Source organism: Plectropomus leopardus, chromosome 3 (assembly GCF_026936395.1).
Source record: "Plectropomus leopardus strain MGB_pleo_1.0 chromosome 3, ASM2693639v1, whole genome shotgun sequence".
NCBI classification, from domain to species: Eukaryota; Metazoa; Chordata; class Actinopteri; order Perciformes; family Serranidae; genus Plectropomus; species Plectropomus leopardus.
In genome coordinates, this window is record NC_142178.1 from 10,896,067 (window position 1) to 10,918,699 (window position 22,633).

At 40.1% G+C, this 22,633-nt stretch overlaps 2 protein-coding genes across 9 annotated transcripts in view; one reads left to right on the plus strand and one right to left on the minus strand.

The window, feature by feature from the left end:
• ntn1a (netrin 1a) overlaps positions 1-13,422 on the minus strand; it is an 81,448-nt gene extending 68,026 nt beyond the window's left edge. For 2 of the 3 annotated variants that reach the window (XM_042485958.2, XM_088075573.1), the window contains exons 1-2: positions 13,182-13,422; positions 11,942-13,002 (exon numbers count right to left, since the gene is read on the minus strand). In XM_042485958.2, coding sequence (XP_042341892.1) covers positions 11,942-12,965 — 1,024 coding nt within the window. In that variant the 5' untranslated portion in view covers positions 12,966-13,002; positions 13,182-13,422. The remainder of the gene's footprint in view (positions 1-11,941; positions 13,003-13,181) is intronic. The other variant, XM_042485957.2, reaches the window with a different exon arrangement.
• Positions 13,423-15,940: 2,518 nt separating this feature from the next.
• Positions 15,941-22,633, plus strand: part of pik3r5 (phosphoinositide-3-kinase, regulatory subunit 5) — a 33,330-nt gene continuing 26,637 nt past the window's right edge. Inside the window, exons 1-2 of one of the 6 annotated variants that reach the window (XM_042485149.2) lie at positions 15,941-16,054; positions 19,448-19,587. The gene's annotated coding sequence lies outside the window, so the exon portion shown is untranslated. Of the gene's footprint in view, positions 16,055-16,108; positions 16,223-19,313; positions 19,588-22,633 lie in introns of those variants that run through there. The other 5 variants (XM_088075575.1, XM_088075578.1, XM_088075577.1 and 2 more) reach the window with 5 other exon arrangements.

Sequence of the window (22,633 nt, forward strand, 5' to 3'; positions counted from 1 at the left end):
TTTAGGAGAGCAATGCTAGTGCCTTGAAACAGCTGCAGTGGTAGGCTATGTAGAAGTCTCAACCCTCTAGTAGTACCACTGGGGTCATGCCTGGATATCTTGGTCGTGTGGTGTTAAAAAAAAGAAGAAAGAATAAAGCTGTTTTTTCCTCAAACAGCTGTTGGCAAAAGTGTTTTTGTGAATTCAGAGTACGACAATATGTTACTCATATTTCTAGTAACAATGAGTAAAGCCCTATGTGTTAAGTTTAAATGCAGATTGTGTCCAGCTGTTATACCAAAACAGAATACATTTTATTTCAACATAATCCCCAAATCCCACACGGACGGCTAAGAACACTCTAAGGACATGTCCTACTGTTGATTTCCAGTAAAATGGGACTGACAGTGTCCTTTCTGTTTTGCCCCTGTGTGTGACAGGGTTTACTCTGTGGTCTAAGAGGGCTGTGATTCATAGAGCTGATGAGTGAGGCACTGGAGTGTCTTGTGTCTTATGTGTGAACATGTGCTGATGTTGTTCGACGCAGTGTTTAATTACCCCTTATCATCTGGTACCCGCTCGACCCAAACCTTTCCATTATACACAAACACCTCTGTCTCTACTCTGCTCAATCTCTCTCTTTCTCACTCTCTCTCTCTCTCTCTCTCTCTCTCACACACACACACACACACACACACACACACACACACACACACACACACTCAGCCTGCGGTTCATGCCAAACCCACAGCTCACACAGATCCTCCCTCGGCTAAGACGAGCTTTCACTATGGCATCAAGTCACCAATTAATTCATTAACAGACATCTCCTCAGGCGCTGAATAGCTGCTCACATCCTGGGCAGAATTACTGTTTGCGTAAACTCCCACTGGCAGACAACACAGATTAAGAGACACGCTTGCACAATCTCTCTCTTTCTCCCTCTCTCACACACACACACACACACAGACTCTATAACAAAAAGAGATACACTGTATAATGTCAAGGCCCACTGGCAGCGAAGAAAGACACATGGAAACACTCACACAAACACATGCGCACACACAAATATATAAACAGGTAACCAGCAGACGGCAGGGACAGGTATCAACAGAGACTGAGAGGAGCATCTTGTATCTGTCTGTCACTGGGGGAATTAAACATGAGGCGCGACCTGTTGAGTAGTGTGTGTGTGTGTGTGTACTAGCAACAGAGTCGCCAGAATAAATGTTGGCATTGCACATTTATGCAAACCACAGATATATAACATTTGTACATTATTATAAAATGCAGGGGTCAGCAATCTTTTGGATATGAAATGACTTTTTTTTCTTCTTGTTAATCAGTGCGCAATATCAATATAAAGTCAATCCCTCACTCCTAAAAATGCGCCATAAAAACTTTGGATAGGTCCTCACCTTTTGTCCGCAGCTCCTCCCCAACACGTAAATCACAGTATCTTGCTATGATCACCAAACAGTATGTCATTCATATCAATGCTCTCATCAATTGCAATGATGTTTCTCTGGGCCCATGAACGCAGCGCTGGTGAAACTCTTCATGAGTTCCTTTTTTTCCTCAAGAGAAGTTTGCAGAGTTTGAGCTGCAGGGTGGACAATTGATCTGCTGATCCGACCAGAGCTGATCAGATCATATTGATGGATGAGAGGAGCAACTGCTGCAGAGGGAATCCAAGCAGTATAGCCAGTGCAAATAAAGAGATAAGTTTCCCTTTAACTGCACCTAGTGTTCTGCTGCTCCATCTGTGCCCAGAGTATGTGTTCAATGAATAAGCGGACAGTAACAAATTCCAACAGCGCTCCTAGTGATATGTGGTGGAGGACATCGGTATTGTTGCAAATAAATGAATTAGTGGTAAACACTGCACTTAAACATTTAAAGAAAACCTCTTGCATACTTATTGCTAGTGTGTCTTTGGTTAAGCTGTGGTGTGCCAATGGTTGCACACACGCTCAAGGCTGCAGACCCCTGATGTATCGGATACTAGGGTAAGATCCTGTTTTTGCTTAAAATACCTGGTTTTGGTGCCACAATCACTCCTGGAAATGCCACTGATGTCTCACTTAAAGCAACCGTTTTTGTTATTTGTTGGACAATCATCTGCTGTGGTCTGGAGCTTGGCAGACACTATGCCTAGTTCTTATGCCAATTATATGTACATGTAATCAGAGCTATGTCACTTCAGAATTGTTGATATGAGACTCATGAAACCTACAAATGTATCTGTGGTTTGCAGAAATGTATGATGCCAAAATTTTCTTCTGCCAACTGGGCTGACACAAGTGTGTGTTGGCGTGTGTGAATATCTTGGAGTTGCCCGTATCCCTCACGTCCTTCAAACACCTTTTCTGCCACAGCTAGCAGCACTTCTGCAGATGTTTGGGAGCCATCCTAGTCAGTGTTTGAACACTGTTTTGAGTGAATTTGTAATGCATTTAACTTTTTGCACCTAAGATGACCAGCTACGATCGAGCTCTCAGCGCTGTCAGAGGGTCCAATAAAAATAATGAAGCAGCTGTCATCGCTGTGAAGAAAACCCTACTTCATGTCTGTGGTTCGAAAAGATTAATCAGACTGGTGAAAATCTTTAGTGTGCAGTACGCCCAGATTTCTCTCTTGAGAATGTACCTGACAGTGTAAAAACACAGCACGGAAGTGTGTATGTGTGAGAGATACTTCTGGAGAGCGCAGCTAATATTAGAGGAGTGCTGTGTTCTAAGGATAGAAAGAAGAAAGAAGAAGAAAAGATCCGCTTGGATCTCATCAGGCAAACCAATTATCACCAGCTGCTGCTGTAATAGTGCACCACAGATTGGATGGAAACATTTTAAATGTAACACACACACACACACACACACACACACACACACACAGACACACAGAGAGAGCATGTTTTCACCCACAGGTATGCAAGTGGCCATATTTCTGATCATAAAAAGGAGAATGATAGAGATAACTATAATGTGAGCTCCTGGCCTGCCTGGATGTTGTGATAAACCAGCCTCGGTGAGTTCAAGCACCAGCGAGGGTGAAGAAGAGGAAGTGAGCGCAGGCCAGAAGCCAACAGAGTAATACAATATGGCTTTCCTTCAGAGGCAATATGGCTTCCGACCAAACCGTTTCTCAAAAACAAGGTCGAGGTTCCATTTCTGGTACGAGCGTGCACGCACAGAGAAACCCGCGTGCGCACACTCACACTGGCTAAAAAATGCGGACTCACACTGTGAGCGGGGATCTGTGTTGCATTATGTGTTGTAGCCAAAGCAATGAAACAAAACCACGGCCGCAGAAATGTTCACTTTGCCCAAAGGACCCTGAATTCAACAACAGACACACAGGCTGTGAAATTTCAGAGCAGATTTTGTCTTTTCTGACAAGTGAACACATTCCATCACCCCCGAGCAGTGCGACCTGAGCTTTGTCAAAGGCTGTAAAATGGACTGCAATGAAAATGATCTTTCTCCACTTGAGACTTATACCAGACAACAAGCAGATAACTCTAGTAAAACACAGCTGTAGATGTGTTTTGGATTTCATTTTATGAATGGTGGCAGCCTTCATTGTATATTTCACTCAGCACACACAGCCACAAACACCTTCTGATTTTGTCTTATCTGTATATTCCCCTCAGACACTTTTTTTAATAGAAACTCATTTCCACTCTTCAAAGGCCTGTCAGAATTTATTATCTGCACAAAACTGGAATTCCATCAAAATTGGATTGTTTCTCAAACAAGCCTCATGACAAGCAACAACTAGCTCCAAAATTCCAGCTCCACAAAGGCTGCTGCCAAACACTGACATTAATAGCTTCAAGATCTTCCATGCTTCAACATACTCAGCAGTATATCTGCATTATTTGTCACATCTATTGCTTCCATTTGAGCCAAAATTATTAGGATTACAAATGAACTCACTCCTGGGATTGCATGGTCTCTGGTGGCAGAACTGCTCAAAGTAGCAGTTTTATAGAAGTCCTTTTAATTGTAATAGCTATATTTAATAATCATTATTGTTAATTGCCTACAACAGACCAACTATTTGCACATTGGTGAAATTAGTCACACTGCAGCTATGTGGCTATTTGCAGCCATCCGTTGGACACATTATTATGGATCCCACTCCACGCTGTGATTGGCTAGTACTCATCTTGCTGACATGCCAAGGTCAAAAGCTGTTAGGATTAGGGCAAAGAGGTCATGGTTAGGGCTAGTGCAAGCCAATCTTGGATTTTCTCTGAGATTAAAGTGGTTCAGTCATTAGAAATTAGAATTACCACCTTGCGGTTGTATGCCTCCCTAGACCAGTCAAGTTGCAGTTACATCCATGTCTGTGAAAACATTGATGCTTCACACACATCTTCAACCAAACAGGACAGATGATCTATACAATCAGCACAGTTTCAAGGTGGATGTCCAAGATTAGTGTCACAATTCAGTATCAAACCAAATTTCTCCCTTCCTGTTACTGAGAATAGAACAGTATGATGTCACAGTGAAGTTGACCTTTGGCCTTTTGATATAAAATGTCATCACTTCATAATTTTATCCTATGAGACAATTGTGTGAGATTTTGTCATAATTAGCATATCAATTCTTGAGTCACAGCCAAAACTGGGTTTTGTGAACTTACAGTGACTTTTGACCTCAACCTTTGCTCACCAAAGTCTAATCAATTCATTCTTGGATCCAAATGGACATTTGTGCTAAATTTGAGGAAATTCCCTCAGGGCCTTCTTCATATATCATGATCATGAAAATTAAACAAGATCACAGTGATCGCATCAGTTAATTGTTGAGTCCAAGTGGATGTTTGCGCCAAATTTGAAGAAATTCCCTCAAGGTATTCTTGAAATATAATTTTTATGAGAGTGGCATAGACATACAGAAAAACAACCCAAAAAGATAATGCTTCCAGACACTCACAAATGTACTGCCTGAAAGTCAGGTGACATAGTATAATACTCCATGGAGAGGGTAGGAGAGAAAGGTTGAATAGGACAGGACTTTCACACAGGAGACTAAGGTTTGAGTCAATATTGGCTTATTATTTTTAGACTAAGTTTACTGATTATTTTCAGTTTTTAGGATGTTTAAAGCTGTTGAATGCACACTGGGTACATAAACTTTAGCAGAGTAGCTGAATGGACCTGTTTGTGTTAACGTCATATTTCAACATTGCTGGGATGCCCAGGAATATATACCTGGTTGTAAATAGCCACATCAGCTATTTACAACCCTGGTGTAAATAGCATTGTTGGCTGCGGACACACTGGGTGCAAATAGCATCTGCCTAAATACAAAAACTCTGATATCCTTCTGGAGCCAAATGACATTATCATACTGAAAAACTAGAATGCAGCTACTCTTGACTCAGGCCTTTAACTAGTTTTGGTCCCCAAAGGACAGTTCAAGAGCCAGGTCCAGTGTTTACCTCCTGTCACAAACCAGTCCATTAAATCTATTTGTAGTTTACAAGGTAACAGCGACACCTAAACATTGTTACATTAAAAATCAACCACTTGACCTCAGCCAACAGCAAAAACATGACATATTATAAATATTGTATTACATCATAATCTCAAAGGTCCATTAATAAACCTACCAACTATGTATATTTTAATTATGATTGTATGTACGGCTCAAACAGTTGGACTCTAGCTCTGTGACAACCCTCAATAGCTGTCTCCTGAAATCACAGTTCTTCATATGTGACCACCTTTTAAATACCTGGCATAGATTCTCAGCAAAAATAACAACCTTAACCCTTTATGGACACACATTTGCACAAAAATATATTCACTCCCAGTATATACTCAAGCAATCTAAGCAACATCCATAGAACCATAGAGTCCCCTGTGATCCCAGAACATGCTGCAGAAAGTTTGCCATTCTTCCTACTGCCTCACAGAATGTGTGTGTGTATCTTTTCTGGCTGTCGTCTCTGTGTTTGGTTACAGCTTCTTGATATACTGTACCTTCAGCCTTGCTTACAGTACATGCTGGCTCAGTGGCCATGTTTTTGTGTGTCTGAGAGATACAACAGGTCTCAAAATCTAAAACAGAAGGGTGAGCCTGCTGTCTGGACCATGGGAGACTTATTTTTGCAGTGGTTTACAAAACGAGTCATAAACACTGATAAGAGCTCAGGCAAAAGAGATTCTTGAAGTGTGGGAGAGGCCATTCCCCCCTGTTTGAACTGGCAACTTAAGACCTGAAGACAACTCTACTCGCGTATGTGTGTGTGTGTGTGTGTGTGTGTGTGTGTGTGTGTGTGTGTGCATGCCTGCAGGTGTGCATGTCAGCACTAGGAAGACGTGATTGCTGAGTGAAGAAGTGAAGGTGAGGAATAGTGAGGCAGTGCAAAGTGCAAAGCTCCGCTGTCAGTTTATTCCCAACTTTGTTTGCTGTGAGCGGGACTAACAATGCATCCTGCCGGCACCTTTGAAGATGAAGGATGCCGGTTTATAAAGGTGCACGGTGAGCTGCTCAAACATTAACCAGACCTTCAGTCACGTCTGAAAGCTACCGAACGAACATGACCGCAAGGAGACATCTGAGGAAAGGCCTGCAGAACATCTTTGTTCCCCGACTCACTTGACGCATTTAAAGTGAAAAGCATAGTTTCTGCCTGCAAACAGAGGTGGAATGATGCATGTCTGTCTGGTAGGATTTTACACATAATGCAGATGATTCTGCCCTCTGTTTTGAAGACTTGAATCCAGTTTGATTGTCATCATCTGATACATGCAGGATGACTGTAAATACTTAAGTGAGCATCAACTATGTCAGTGGAGAAATACACTTTCTAATATTTCAGCACCTGTGATATTTGATAGTTTTAGCACTTCTTATTTCTTACAATAAAATGTGAAAGTTTGAATTTTGGGACATTTAAAATTACTTTTTTTCCAACCTGAAATTTGTGCGTGAGCATTTAGCTGCCCTCAATCAGAAGTGGTTGAATAGAAGCATAACTTTTGTCCACTGGGGGACCTCTGATCATGGGAGCCATTGCTTAAAGAACAACTTGTTTGATGACAGCATTGAGTTGTGGTATATTTAAGGCAGTATATCTATTTTCCATGCCTGGGTTTCCCACACATTCATTTATTTGTGGCAGCCTGCCTCGATTAAAACATCTGCTGCCACATATTAATTTAATATTTTTTGGAGCTGGATCGTTCAATTAGGAGCGCAGAGTGTACTCTGGGCACAGATGGAGCAGCAGAACGTCCAGTGCAGTGAAAGTGAAACTTCATTTCCATAGGTCTAAAAGTTTGATTTTATCACCTCTGCAGCGGCTGTTCCTCTCAGTCATCGATCTGATCACCCCTGACTGGATTGAGTGATCAATAATCCACCCCACAACCTAAACTCCTTTAAACTGCTGCTGAGGGGGAAAAAAAATTCATGATGAGTTCCATCTCAACAAAAAAAAGTCCAGATTAACAGAGTGGACCCCTCCGTTTTCAGCTATGGCCACACAAAGATAACAGTTCAAAACACAATATGCATTTTACTTCTTATATGACAGTTAAATATTGGTTAGCAGAAAAGCTGCAATAATTAATTGATTACTTGTCAACCATTAAATTGATTGCCAACTAATTTGATAATAGATTAGTCCGTTTGAGTATTTTTTAAAAACAAACAAAGTATAAATTCTCTGATTCCAGCTTCTCAATTGTGACTATTTTCTGGTTTCTTTACTACTCAGTAAAGAAACACAAATTGATTGCTCTGGATTTCGTCACTGGAAACTTTTATGTTATCAAACTCCAGTTTAGTTGTTTTGGAATTATCGAAGATCTCATTAGGGTTTTGGGCAGACATCCACAAGAATAAGAAAAAATACACCACCAAACATCATTACACAAGCATATGTTTTTACTTATGCCTGCTTTAACATTTTTAGTTAATATTCCCATCCAGTCAAATTTTAAATGTAAGATTGTTTTACACCCTGACAATTTCAAGTTGAAAACACACGTGTGTATCACAAGGCATAAAAACAATTCTATTTTTTTTTGTCTGTAAAAGTGGTTGTGGCTTTAAAATGCAATTATTTTAATGGGTATCAAATCAACCGTAGCAACTTTTCTGCACTGCATGTTTGCTCCTGTCAGTCAGATGCCTCTGAGCGGCACCTGGGAACATTTGAGTGTGATTTCTGCAGTTTAAATTTGGATATAGTGAAGCATAAACAAGCAGCAGCTCTGTTCAAATCATCCAGCTCATACTTCAGGCTTTAAGAGCGCGAGACTCCTTGTGTGCAAACAGGCATCGAGGAGGAAAAGCAGTAAGACTGCAAAGAACTGAGCCAAAAGAATCTCTTTCAAGTCTGATATTTTACAGTATCAATGCACCAAGAGAATTTCTAAATGACTGTAGGAAGAAAAAGTTTCTTCCTGTCCCTGCAGCCTTTACAGTCCCATCGGCCCAATAAAGGGGCGCCTGGAAAAAAAAAGGACAATTGTCAAAATACTCTGCTGTTCCACAAGCCATGGAAATGTCACTCTACTGCCCCTTTATTTCCCTGTTCCTCTCCTCACACATTTTCCTCATCATACACCCCCTCGCTCTCGCTTACGTCTGTCTCTTTCATTTTCACTATTGTCGTCCTGCTCCATCTCCGGCCCCTCCTTCTGTCCTTTCGTCTCTCTGTGGTGCAGTCCCCTCGCTCTGCATGCCTTCAAGCTGTCTTTCTAATCTGCCTGAATTATTCAACACACTTTATCCTCCTCTTTTTTGTATTTTTTTTTTTAACAACACATCAAATAAACCGCACAGACACGATAACAGTGTAAATAGGTGATGAAAATTATATTTTCAATTAATCTGCACTGGAAGAATTTATCTCTGGAGGGGACTCTTCGACTGCAGCCATTTCTCATCATACAGCAGTTAGCTGAAACAATGTCACCTTCCTTACTTTGTGTGATGGATGTGAATGCAGGGGCATTCTTGACACCATTGTCTCACAATGAAACTACAGAATTGTGCGTCTGTTGTTGCTGCAAACCCAAATTAACACCTCTAAAGTGAGACTGAAACAGGTCTGTGTTATGCCTGCCGTATTGAAGCCATTGCAATAAAGCTTTTCCTTCGCTGAGGAAAGTCAATAACCCAAATGGATCGACGTGCACACTCAGGAGTGTCCTTTAAGATCCTGATGGAAGTAATCAGCAAAGTGCACTTCAAGAGAAACACAGACACAGACCTGTGTGTTTCAGCGTGCTTTTGTGATTTTGGATTTTTTTCTTTTGAGAGTGCAGATCAGGGAGAGGAGATAAAAGTTTATATGTCTGTTACGACACCAAAAAGTACCAGATGTTTTTACTACAAACAGAAACAATCCTGAAACACTTTATCTGCAACACTCATGTGCTAACTGAGAGTCCAGAGTGCTGTTATTCAGGGAAGTGCTAAAGCTGTCCCACTGAATACACACATCCATCTAACACACCTCCTTCAATTGTTCACTGCCCTTACAGAGGTATGATATCTTCTTCACTTCAAGATTTGCTTTCGCTCACAGACACACACACACACACACACTCAATTCCATAACCTTAATGTTGAAAAATATCTTGCTGACAACATGATGGATGCAGTAAGTGACATGCTTTTATGCCTCAAGTGTGAAACATACTATACGCATTCTGGTCCGGTAAAACAATTAAGTGTCAGGAATATTGAATAAAAGTAACAACAATCAGAGTTTAGGAACTGTGCATGAACTATTTTTCTTTTCCACATAGAAATGTTTTTTTTTTTTAAAAAAACAAAACAAAACAAAACTCTATCTCTTTATTTGATGTATTTAAATGTAACAATGCTGAGCATTGAGATATTTGTGTATTATCTGAAAATTGGAATTTTAACAGAGCAGTCTTTAATAATGAGTGCTCCTAATGTTGGCTAAATAATATTTTTAAAGTCTATTTTGTTACTGGACTTGGTAAGCTTGATACGATTCTTAAATGTAATACAGACATGGAGAAGGAACGGACAGCTGTTATCAGTGCTTTAAAAAATGTATAGATTACACTATATGTTCTTTGTGTTCTCTCTGTAAATATTTTGAAATAAAGTCTTTAAAAGTCCCAAATGTGTGCAATATATAAAAGTAATAGTAAATTGAAGGCTGGATTAAATAAAGAGAAAATCAATCAGTAGGGTCAGTTGGCCTCCACTAAATAGCGTGTAGACAAGGATTGGCTACATCACAAAAAACAAAATTTCAGGAGTAAAAACACACCTCGGTTTCATTGCTTTCTCAGGGTCACACAGCATGTGCAGAATATTTCCACAAAACTGGGCCTGTTGATTTAACACCTTCACATCTGCCAGTGACAATATGTCAGGAGCTTTAGAAACGCCAGCAAACAAAACCCTTTTAAACAGCTGCTGTGTGTCAAAGTAAATGACATGTGCTGTGACTGTCAAACAATATAGAGACCTTTTTTCCTCCACAGTACTGCAGCAAATTGGGAAACAGAAAAGAGAGTCACTGACGTTTTACATTTATCACCAACATCCTTCTGCCTCTACGCCTGTTTCTCGAACTGTTCCTCGTCATCCTCCTCGCTGTGCACCTCATCAGCAGGAGCAACATCAAATTACTGCAAGTCCTCATGACTCAAACACACCTCTGTCCGATAATTAAAATAAAATGAAACTAACTGAAAAAAAAACCAAACTCACAATTTAGCAATACGATTAATCAGCACAAACAATCCTCAAATCTCCTCTCACAGCGTCAGGCTTCTTTTCTTCTGTATTTCCAAAACTGAACTAAAATTGACAGAAACCTGGCCTGCGTTCTGCAGTATCTGCAATCTACAAGTTCATGTTCCTGTGCCAGGTTGTTATAAAACTACTGTAACTTTGATCACTCAGCAGCTGGTGAAACATGTTGTCTCTCAGGCACAAAGCAGCAGCACAGATATCATCAGAGATTTGCTTCTTTTTTTCTGTCATTGTTACACCTGCTTTATTTTAAAGGGTGGAAATATGTTATATAGCTGTTGCATTTATATTTTCTAAGATTATTTTTTTCAAATTCTAATTATGAAAATAGCCAAATTAAAGTATTTTTCCTAATTTTTGACTATGTGCAAAACATAGAATTAATGCAATAAAATCAGAGTTAAAATTTACAATTAAGACAACAATTTGATTACATCTTAGAATCTTCTAACAAACTAATAATTTATAAATTCGAGATGAGAAATCTAGATTTTTATTCTGAACACCAACACCTGACATTTTGATGCACCCTTTATATTTATTTTAATGTGGGAAATATGTGAAAATGATTCAAAGTAAATCTGTGTTCACTTTCCTCTGCGGTGAGTTTGTTTGCAGGATTCTTCAGATAAATGAAAAGCCACCGCTTTATTGCAGCGGGAAAGTGGAGCTGTGAGAAATGTTTCTGCGGATGATTAGGGCTCGATGTTCCCGTTTGAGGTGGTTTAAAAGCCTCCATTGTGGCCTGCAGTAAGCTAAATGGACTTTCAAATAGCATTTCCATGTTGCATGTGACTTAGACCCGATTTTATGTTCTGTAGAAGCGCGCCTCAATATCAGGGAAAATGTGTCTTTGCTGTGGTTTCGTTTAAGGGAGATGTTCTAGTATGCTAGAAAATTTGGCGTAAATTAGTCATAAAATATGATCAAATAAAAAAATTCTTATTATTATTATTTTGTATTAAACGAAATACAGGTGCGTAATTTTACATGACCAAATTTAACAGATTTTAATACCTGATCACTTCTTTTTTTTCTTTAACTATGAAATATTTCCACTGTAGCAGACAATTTATCTAAAAATCGTAACAATTCGTTCAGCTACCCCGAATAAAATTCACTCTATATGCAGCCCGGAGCATCACAGCATTAGCCGCACCGGGATGAAGGACGGCGGAAGGACTTACCGACACACTCGTTGGCCTCCCTGGCTGTAGCTCTCTGCCACGGTCTATCGTAGTGGAAAGGTTTGCACCTGTCGCATTCCGGTCCGGCGGTGTTGTGCTTGCACTCACACACCAGACTCCCATCCCGGTCCTTTACGCACCGAGACGCGTGCCCGTTGCATTTGCATCTCCCTCCGACCTGCAGGTCTGACACGGCGTAGAAGTACGAGTCCCGGGCCAGCTCCGAGTCGTCCTCGTTCTCGTCGCCGAAAGTGTGCAACCGGCTGAAGATGACTTTAATATCAGTGGCTGTCACCCAGTCCTGCAGCACCGGGGAGTTGTCAAAGTCGTGCGCGGACGGTCTGCCGTCCAGCGTGCTGAAGGCGATGAGCCCGCCGGTCAGAGGGTACATGTCGGTGTGGGAGTCCGTGCACACGGCCTCCTGCTCGTTCTGCTTTGTGATAACGGCCCTGTTCGGCTTGTTGTACATCTTCCTGCACTGGGTCGAGTAAAACTGGAAGGGCACCCAAGTTTTCCCGTAGTCCATGGATTTGTAAATAACCATGGATTCAGGTCGAGGCGAGCAGAACTGCAGGCTCACATAAGTCACTTCAAACTTCTTTCCCAGGGACAGAGTCAGGGTGACATTTTGAGGATACTGGATGAAATTCTCGGACTGCCAGCAGGTGAGGTTGTGCGGGTTGTTGAGATCCGTCAGGTACGCCGGAGGGTGGTACTTCTTGGGGTCCGACGCATCGCAGGTGTGACAGTTCCTGGTCCTCTCGTCTCCTTTCTCCGCAGATGTCACCACGCAGTAACGGCTGGGCGTCTTGCCGCAGGTGCTGGACACTTTCACTTCCTTCCCGAAAGCAGAGTTGACGAAGTCCGGGATGCAGCGCCGCGGGTTGCCGTGCTCATCGTAGCAGGGGTCCGGGGGAGAAGTCTGCGCCGCGAACAGGCTCATCCCGTAGCCGCCGAGGGCGCTCCGGCATGACAGGGACGCGGCGAGCAGCACAGTGAGCGCAATATCCACAGCCCTTATCATGGTGAGGTCCCTCTGTCCTAAAAAAAGTCTCTGCCCGCTGGAGGAGAAAGAGAAAGCAGCGAGTGTGTGGGAAGAGAGAAAGAGAGAGAGAGAGAGAAGTTTGGTGATGGCACAAACATTTTCCAAACAAACATTTTGGGGTAAGACGGTGATATAAAAGTCACTCACGCAGCATGCATGCCAGGTTTTATAACATTTCTATAATGACCACTTTACCTGAGAATAATTTAAGATGTCAGAATACCGGCGATACTTCTCTCTATCAGGCTCTAAGCACAGCTCCTCCTGTTTTCTTGTTTGTTTCTTCAAATCTCCTGCCTAAAAACAGAGGAGCGGCTGGATTTAAGAGTCGCTGGTGTCCTTATAGCAAGTCCCACTCCTCCTGCCGGTCTTTTCACAATCACTCTCTCTCTCTCTCTCTCTCTCTCTCTCTCTCTCCCCTCTCTCTCTTTCTCACTCTCCCTCTCTCGGATCGGATCTTGCTTGGCACAGCTTTAGGTCAGCTCATCTCATGAGGGGGTGGGGTGGGGTGGGGTGGGGGGAGGCGTAACGACGACATCCACTGGTGGCGCGACAGAAGATTTGACGCAAATTAGCGCAGGAGGACAGAGGAAACAACTGGGGCGAACACGCAGCATTGATTCAGTGTATGTCACACCTTCAATCTGAGCTACACCTGATGGGATCATTGAATTAAGCCACAAACCAGAGAAGTAGGTTTCAAACTTGTGATATATGGTATAAAATCTTTAGCTGCTCCATAGACAATGAATGAATCCTGGTTGTCTGGACCCCCATAATAACTTTTTTCTTTTTTAATATCTGTATGAGGTTTATTCTGTTGTAATATGCTCAGCTCTGAAACAGAACATTTCCCTGGTTGCTTTAAGTGTCACCCAGAACATTTTCTTTTCAATTCATTGTCTATGGAGCAGCCTCAGACTTTATGACGTTTCAGTTTTTGGATTTGGGAGACAGTTGTACATGTTTAGTAATATTTTTTGAACTGTCTTAGACCATGGGAATAACATATATGAATTTTGAAAAATTCGTGCAGTTCCCCTTTAAAACTTCATTATTTTAATGGTATTAATAGAAGATCAAATTAAAAAAAAGTGATCAACGCCAACCAGAGATTTCTTTTAAACCCATAAACACAACATGCCACATCATGAATAGCCATCTAAATAAAATGAAGATTTTAGACTTTTTAAAGGGACCACTTCAAAATAAAAATATCCCAGACACTAAAATGTGGAGTTTTTCTCGAATAAAGCTAAAATTCCCTTTGCCTGGTGTGATGTTTTGTTTTGTTTTTCAGCCGAGTTTTTCAGCTTTGTCTCCAGCAGCAGCAATTTTGTCTTCAGTATGATGCTGATCAGCTGGGCAACGGGAAAGCAGAAATACCCTCCACTGGTACATGAATACGATGCTTGAAGTTACTTACATGCAAACATTTGCTCTTGAAAAACAAAGCTGCTCTGGTTTTGCAGGATCCATCCTGTATAATGTCTCCGTCGTGCAGTCCAACCTGGTGCAGCTGCAGCTTCACTCGACCTGTTGAATGTTGGCAGTAGAAGTAACAGCGCCATCCTGCGTCCATAGACAGAAACAGCAGCCCCAGTCTGACACTGCAGCGAGCGGTGCCTTCTGCTCCTCCCAGGCGGTGGAGGCAAAACACAGTTTATTCAAAGAGCATAAAGACGAATGGCTGCTGCAGGTCTCATCCATAGAAACTACACCACTAAAGTAGGCTGCTGCAGACTACTGAGTACAGAGAAACTTTTAGTACAGAGATTTTTTTTTTCATGTCAAACCGAAAGATCATAAATGGGAAAACAAAGAATGCATCCTAAAACATACAAAATAATACTTTAAAGAGATCTTTTGTGGGATCCACTTCAAGTGATTAATTATAATAATAATAATAATAATACATTGGAATATTGAATTTACAGTTTTAATATTAGTATTATATAATACTGCCATATATTTTCACTTTTTGATATATTAATTGTATTTCTAAGTATTTGTTATAAGGAAATGTGGCCAGATAAACTCAAAGTAGAGGCTACATAATTTTGTAAATTGTGAGCTTCAATGGGGGCTTTATAGTATTTCATAAAATATGTAGGCAGTTAGTCAAGAGGACACTGTTAAACTTTGTTCCATTGTTAAAAAAAAAACAAAACAGGATGATCATGTGTTCTTCAGTTTATCACCTTTATATCTGCTCTTGAACTGGAAAAAAATAATAGTCAGTTTAGATGTGCTGTGGAGACACACCGCCTACTTTGCCAACCGGAAAGAAGAATAATGTTTAACTTTTGGCTTCTTTCTGTCTGTGATGGGTTAAATAAGGGCAACCAGAAAAAGTGTTAAGAAATTTTACACCCACAGCAAACCGCAATGAACGACAGTAGTCACGATGCAAGAAACAATATGCATTCAATCGAATTTTGTGAAATGAAGTTACTTCCCTTATCTGTAAATGATCTAATAATCCTCCCGGGGATGGCCATATAATGCCTCTGTAAGGAAACTGAGTAACAGAGAAGTGAAATTCAACAAAACAAACAAAAGAAACCCTTGTGGGTGGTGAGCTGTTTTGTTGAGGCTTTTATGAATAAATGTTCAATACATTTGAACAAGATCATGATGATTAATTGTTCACTCAGAAGCTACTGCACTAACCAAATGATCTCCCAGTGCCTATACTGGTATTTTTGCTTATTGGGATGCCATCTCTCACAGTAGCCCTAAAATCTGCATAACCTAAACCAAAAGGTTATGTAAATCAGTAAACCATAATTATTGATAAAAACATTGCAATTATGTCATTACAATAGTAATAGGCATATTTTTCATCAGATTAAAAAGAGAGTAATGAAAAAACATAACATATTGATCCAAAAGGTTAAATGTAGTAATGTAAATAAATATTCCTTAGGCTTACGTCCCTGGCGCCACCGTGCGTTATTTTGCACCGCAGGTACCGTGGCGTAATGACGTCATTACTTGCGTACAACGTGATGAAATAGAGCCATTGATGAAACGGAAGACGGATACCTCAGCTATCCACAGCAAAAGTAGGCTAATGAATGTTATAGCTATTGTGTTTTTTTATATTTGAGAAACATATGTAGGCTGCGGGATGCAAATAACAATGTCCCACGGCTGTTTTTGGGGAAATTCCCGGAAAAAATTTCGCCGAAAATATGGCGAAATAGGCCTACAACGTTTTCACCGCAAATAAGGTAAGGTAGTATAAGGTAATGGATGAAAGACAGAAGCTTTAGCTCTCTTAACTATCACGGCTTTTTAGGGCGATTTATGTACAACAGTGATACTCAGTTTTATGTGCCAGAGTGCATGAAACAGCATCCAAAGAAAGTAGCCGGTGGAGGTACTACCCATTGTCCTAAAATCCAAGAAACGTCCTAAAAATTCCAGAAATGTCCTAAACTCCAAGAAATTTCTTTAAATTGTACAAATTTCCCCAAATCCTAGAAATGTCCTTAAGTCTGAGACATGTCTTAAAATCATAGAAATGTCCTTAAATCCTAAAAAGTCCTAAAATCCTAGCAACATGTATGGGGCTGCTGTGACTGGCCCCCGGCCTCCTGTCATCTTACAAAAGTGGCCCCCAAGCAAAGCCAGTTGAGCATCCCTGATGAACAGCATTATGGAATTCCCGCAGCCATTACAGGGAAACACTGACATAATAACAATGAAATAGTGTGTTTGCACCACACGTAGGGTAACGTAAGGTCATGAGGTGATGACAGAGATCCTCACCTGTCTGCTGCTAAAGGATGAATGCTCTCGCTCTTATGGTTCTTATTTGGTCTGTTTAAACAGGATCATGCAAGAGGTCTGTTTTCAGAAGGTTAAGAAAACTTTGCACATTAAAGCAACGTAGTAAAGTGTAAGTGCACACAAGCAGAAAAAGTGTGATCCTGTTCTTTTTCTTTCAGTCTTTTGGAGGCTCAGCTTCTTAATTTTCAACCACTCTGCAGTTCTGAACAATTTGATCAGCTTTGTGTCTTAGTTTAGGATCCTGTTCTTTATTTACCGCCTCCCTAACTTTAGTGGGTAACTCACTTTCTCCGTGTTTCTCCTGATCTCAGCTGTTTTTTCTCTCTTTTGCATTAAATGCTCTTTTGCTTTCGTTCTGCCATTCCCCATCAATATATATTTTTTGGGGGGAAGCCCATAGTTTCTGGGGTAACTTACCTGGCTGCAGTTTGCATTGAATTGTTTTTGAAAGTAAGATGTGAGCTTAAATCTTTTTTATTTTTTTATTTTAATATTTTATTGAAGAAAATGAGGCAGTGTACTGTATACAAACAGAGAAGTATCACAGAAAGCATTTTGCATCAGTGTTTTCTTTGCATATTTTTCCAGGGAAAGGTCAGGTGACAGGCAGTGAGCTCAAATCTTGACTGTTAGAGCTCATGCACATATTTAGCATTTTTTTGTAAACAGGTGCATAGGAAGCAATGTGCGTAAGCAAAAGAGGCGAAACTCTCTGCACACTGTCCTTTTACCTGCATTAAACTTCACAGAGAAATACAAGGTTCTGGTCCTTAGAACTTCATTAGGTAAAGAACAGATACATATAAAGGCGAAGATACAATAACAACAAGCCACCACTGAGGAGAGTCATGAGGGAGTGACATGTTGGAAGACAAGACCAGTTTCTGGATTAAGTGGTGGATATCCATCCTGCACACATAACTACAACCTTATCATTCAATTATTCTCTTTTTTTAATCTGACGCTTTCATCATAACCTTTGTATTTTTATCGTACCACCTATATTTTTCCTAAATAATGAAAACCTTGCTGCGTAATCAACTGTAACAATTCAGAGATGTTTCTTTGACAAGTATGGTTATATCCAATATTTTACTTTGAAGCCCTTTGAGAGTATTGAACATATTTTATCCAAAAAAAAATCCCTTATACAAAAAACAATTAATGCATTTTCTAATAAATTCCAATATTCGTTTCCTGTTGCTCTGCAGTCCAAATTCTTGCAGAGCCACACGAGCTGAATACTCTTGGTGTTTACTGTCACTGTTTTGTATGGCTCGTCACCGCATTTCCCTCACTTCAACAGAAGGGGAATTTACAGTCACACTAATACATGAAATGTAAATGACAGGCAAAGCAGGAGGGGGAAGTAAGGTCAGTGTTTACCTGAGTGAGGGCTGAGGGTGCTGCAGGAATATGGACCTCACGAACTTTGAGGAAGTAAACACAACCACACAGCAGTACTTTATGTGTGTGTATCGATAAAAAACCTTACTTTAATGTAGCTTTATTACTCATATAATTACTTACATCAAAGTAAAAGTCATTATGGTGGCAGAACTACTCATATCTTTTACTTAAATGTAAAAGCAGCAAAATGACAGCGTAGAAATATTCTTTTACCAAAAGTAAAAGTGCTCATTATGCAGAATGATGCATTTCAGAATAATGTCTATGATTGCGCTGGATTAGGCTATAATTAACATAAATGCACTAATGTGGTCATCTCTTCAGTGTTGCAGCTGGTAAACTCATTTCAACTAGTTTATATACTTCTGGGCAATTCACAAGAATTTCCCCCTGATCAATGAAGTCTTATATTAACATATAATAATACAGTTTAATTATTTAGTTTAATTAAATTTGATTCACAAAGCCCAAGATCACAGTTTGCCTCAGAGGACTTTACAACATTCAACATCCCTCTGGGCTTGGACCTTTACAGAGGATAAGAAAGACCTCCACCCCAAAAAAAATGTTTTATTTATTAGTTTTGATTTATCAGTATTTATAAGGTAATTATATTTTGTATTATTCATCTGAATCTGCAAGGTAACTATTTTGTCAAATAAATATAGTGGAATAAAAACTATAAAGTAGCATGAAACTAAAAGTAAAGTACATGTACCTTAGAATTGTACTTAAATAGAGTACTAGAATAGAGTCTGTTATGACTTAAGATTATTGTTTTAAGGCAATTATTGATCGTCATTGCTCGTTTGCATCATTGATTTTAAAATGTTGATGGGTGAAAAGTCACTAAAAACAAAAGCTCTTTTTGTGTTTATTCTGTTATTAGGACAGTTCAGCACAATATACCAGTATTTTGCGTATACTAAGAAGTTCTGAAGAAAGCTACAGCACCCAAACAAAGACACTTTACTCACGAGTGTGAAAATAGCATGAAAACAAACACGTCAAACAGATGACTTCCTTCTAGGGGCCGACATCCCCTCAAAATCCACATGCAACCTCCTCCACACGTATGTAGAGCCACACGCAATTACACTTCCCACCTTTACACACACACACACATGCTCCCTCATTGTGCTCACATGCACCTCTCTCATACACTTCCTGTTTGTGAGGCGCAGACGTCTTTGAGTGCAGCAGAGAGCTACAACCAGATAGCAGCGGCTGATTTCACGCTTGTTTCGTTGCAGTGCTCCACCGTTCCCAGGATGTGGGTTCGTCTGTTAAACCGTGATGTGCATGGTGAATGAATGGCACTGAGCCGGAGACAATTTGCCTTGGACTCTTTAGACACATTCAAAGACTATGGATGCTGGACAGTAAACTGCAGGTAAGACGAACAAATGCAGTTTATTTTATTTTGAAGTGCTCATGCTCTGTGGGCTCAGATGACAGTGTCACTGACTGTGATGAGCTGGGGACACAGTTTGTCTTCTCTGGTAGTGCTCGGGGAATATTGACAGCAGACTGTTGAATTACAATTGTTAACATCTTTGCATATATGCTTGTATCTCAGAATATGATGATTTTTGTCTTGAATTATTTAGCTTCATTCGTCCGAGATGATGGCATTTTGACATCTTGGGGACTCTTGTTTTTAAAGCTAGTTGTGTCAGAGTCATCTCTTCATGTCTATCTTAATTTGACTCATGTAAATCTGTTTTATGAGTTGATTTCTCTGCAATGTGAACGCCTCGGGTGTCTTGTTTTCTGTCAGAGGAGCTGATGGGCAGCCTCACTGTGACGGGAAAAGCGTTTTGACAGCCTCCCCCTCTTTGAGCTCAAAGATCCCCCCACTGCAATACCATTTTGGGCACTTCTGCTTTTTCAGAGGCTCTGTATGATTCATGCTTTTAATAAACCCTGAGGAAGTAGAAAAGCATGTGTTAGACACCTGGATGTTATCTCATTTTAAATGATTGTGTCTGATAATTGCAACAAATTATTTAAGCCAGTGTGATCTGTTAATGTCAGATTTCTGTGTCAAGCCCTTAAACTGCATGACATGGTGGGCTCATGTTCCTGATTTCGGTGGCTGTCGTTGGTTTTGAAAGTCAGCTAAAGTGTAATTGATTTGAACAATTACACACGGGTAAAATTTAACTTCATAAAATAACAAATACTGTAAAGCTCATTATTCATTTATTTGGGTAGATATAAAAATTGCGCTAGAAAGTGTCAACCAGGGATGCAAGCAAAGGATCCTGTTACGTGTCCCTGAGGCAAGAGTTCAGATTGATATGACGCCGTCTGTCAGTAATCTTTGAGGGCTCCACCCCATAGAAACTCTACTGAGCCAACGCCTGAACTCAACATCCTTTTTACTGCAAAAACCAACCACTTGTTAGCCACATGTGAATTATAGGTACAGTAACCCTTTTTTGACAAAGCTGACTTTTTATTCATGTAGTCATAACCAGTGATGTTGAGGTGACTGAAGATGGTGTGTGTGACCTTCACTGGTCCTAATCATGCAAACTACAATTCATATAGACATTTAAAAATACATTTATGTCTAGTTCAAATAGGGTTACAATGGTATAAGATTTTCAAGGTATGATAACCATCTCATCATCTGCAGTTTTACCGTATCATGATATTACAGAATTATTCTTATTATTTAGTCAGAGTGACTCATAAAGGAATTAAAACAGAAGGGTTAGGTTTGGTTGAAGGAACGTTTTGTTACTATGATTAAAACTTGGAACCATTGTTTTTGATGGAAGTATGCGCAAAAAGTCTCTCTTTTGAAAATAAATTAAGGTGATCCAGTTGTAATTTTTTTTCAATATCGTATCGCCAATGTACACGATATGATAACCATCACCTTTCATATCGCAGTATACCCTAAAACCTGTATATCAACGCAACTGGAATTTCAAGTCTCAGGTTGGGTGAATACTTCACCAATTTCAAGATGGCACTCATGATAGGCAAATTTAAAAACAGGATCAAAATCAGTACAGCAGAACCAGAAATACTGTAGTGTTTTTATCACTCACACTCTTCATCCTTGTCAAATCTTGATGCCTACATTTGATGGGGGATCTGCATGGACGTATAATGAGAACTGGATATAGAACAGGGCCCCGTTCATTCTTGTAGAAGTTGTTTGGTGGTGTATGGAGCCCAAAAAGTTTGACTTCATGTGTATAAAATCATCCAGATCTTCCACAACGTTGGGCTCACAGAGCAGACGCACCCCAGACTCTTGCCAGCCGAGGGGCTAATTTACGGTTTAGCCTTTTGCTAACTTTAATGGGGATAAAATAATTAAATTATGCGGCTCTTCTGGACTTTTGAAATGTTATCAGTTAAAATGGATCAAATCCCAATAGTGAAATGAGTCATTGCATTGGGGACTATGATGATCCAAAAAATGTATCCACTGATTTATAGACATCTTTTTTACCAGTTAAGTCTGTAGGGAAAACAAAATGTTTTTGGCTCCAGTGGAATCCCGTCATGGACCCAAAAGTTATAATTCGAAGGCTTCAAAGCTGGGCACAGTTGCTAAGAGATTCCTTTTAGATGGGTTGTTTTAGTATAGTATAGTTTAGTAAGGTATGGTATAGTATGGTATGGTATGATATGGTACGGTACAGTACGTTACGGTAGAAGCACTACCAGTCATCTATCGTCAGAGTTTGGTGTGTAAAACTGGTGGAGTTACCCTTTTTATCCTCAATATAGGTTAAATGTCAAGTGAAAAACCGTCATAAGCAAATAACAAGTAGATTGCTAGACTTTCAGGTCAGAATGCTGATCACTGAATGCTGATCTTCTTCTGAATCCAGATCCTTTCAATACATAAGTCCATTAACAAAAAAACCTAACTGTGCAAGTCAAGCCTTAAGTCTGAATTTTTGTGATTCTAACTCAAGTCCAAGTCTCCAGTTTCAAATCCATGCAGTTTTGATCTGGATGGTAGATCTGATCCCACAAAGTGACAAGTGGGTAAACTTTGATTTATCTCTATAGCCTCATGCTTGATGGGCATCTTTTCTCTCTCAGTGGTATTCTAAGTATTAATAGAAAGCATTAATATCATTTTTCAACAGAAGAAAATCTTAAGCCTACAATGTAATCAACTCCTTGTTGCCGGCCTCCTTCCTGTGAGATGATGACAGACTCGTTCTGCGCAACCAAAGGGAGGGATTGTCTATTTTTCTTAGAAATTCTTCAATTGCCCAATCAGTTTGAATACAATCACCTCCTCCAGTTGAGAAATAACAACTGCCAAAGTAGCTCATGTGCGAGGCTTGACTAATGAACACAGATTAAAGACATTGGAGGAAGCAGATATTGACACATTTTGTTGTTTACCACAGATCTCAGATATAAAGACTGAAAGTCCTCTCAGTGTGGGTTTTGTT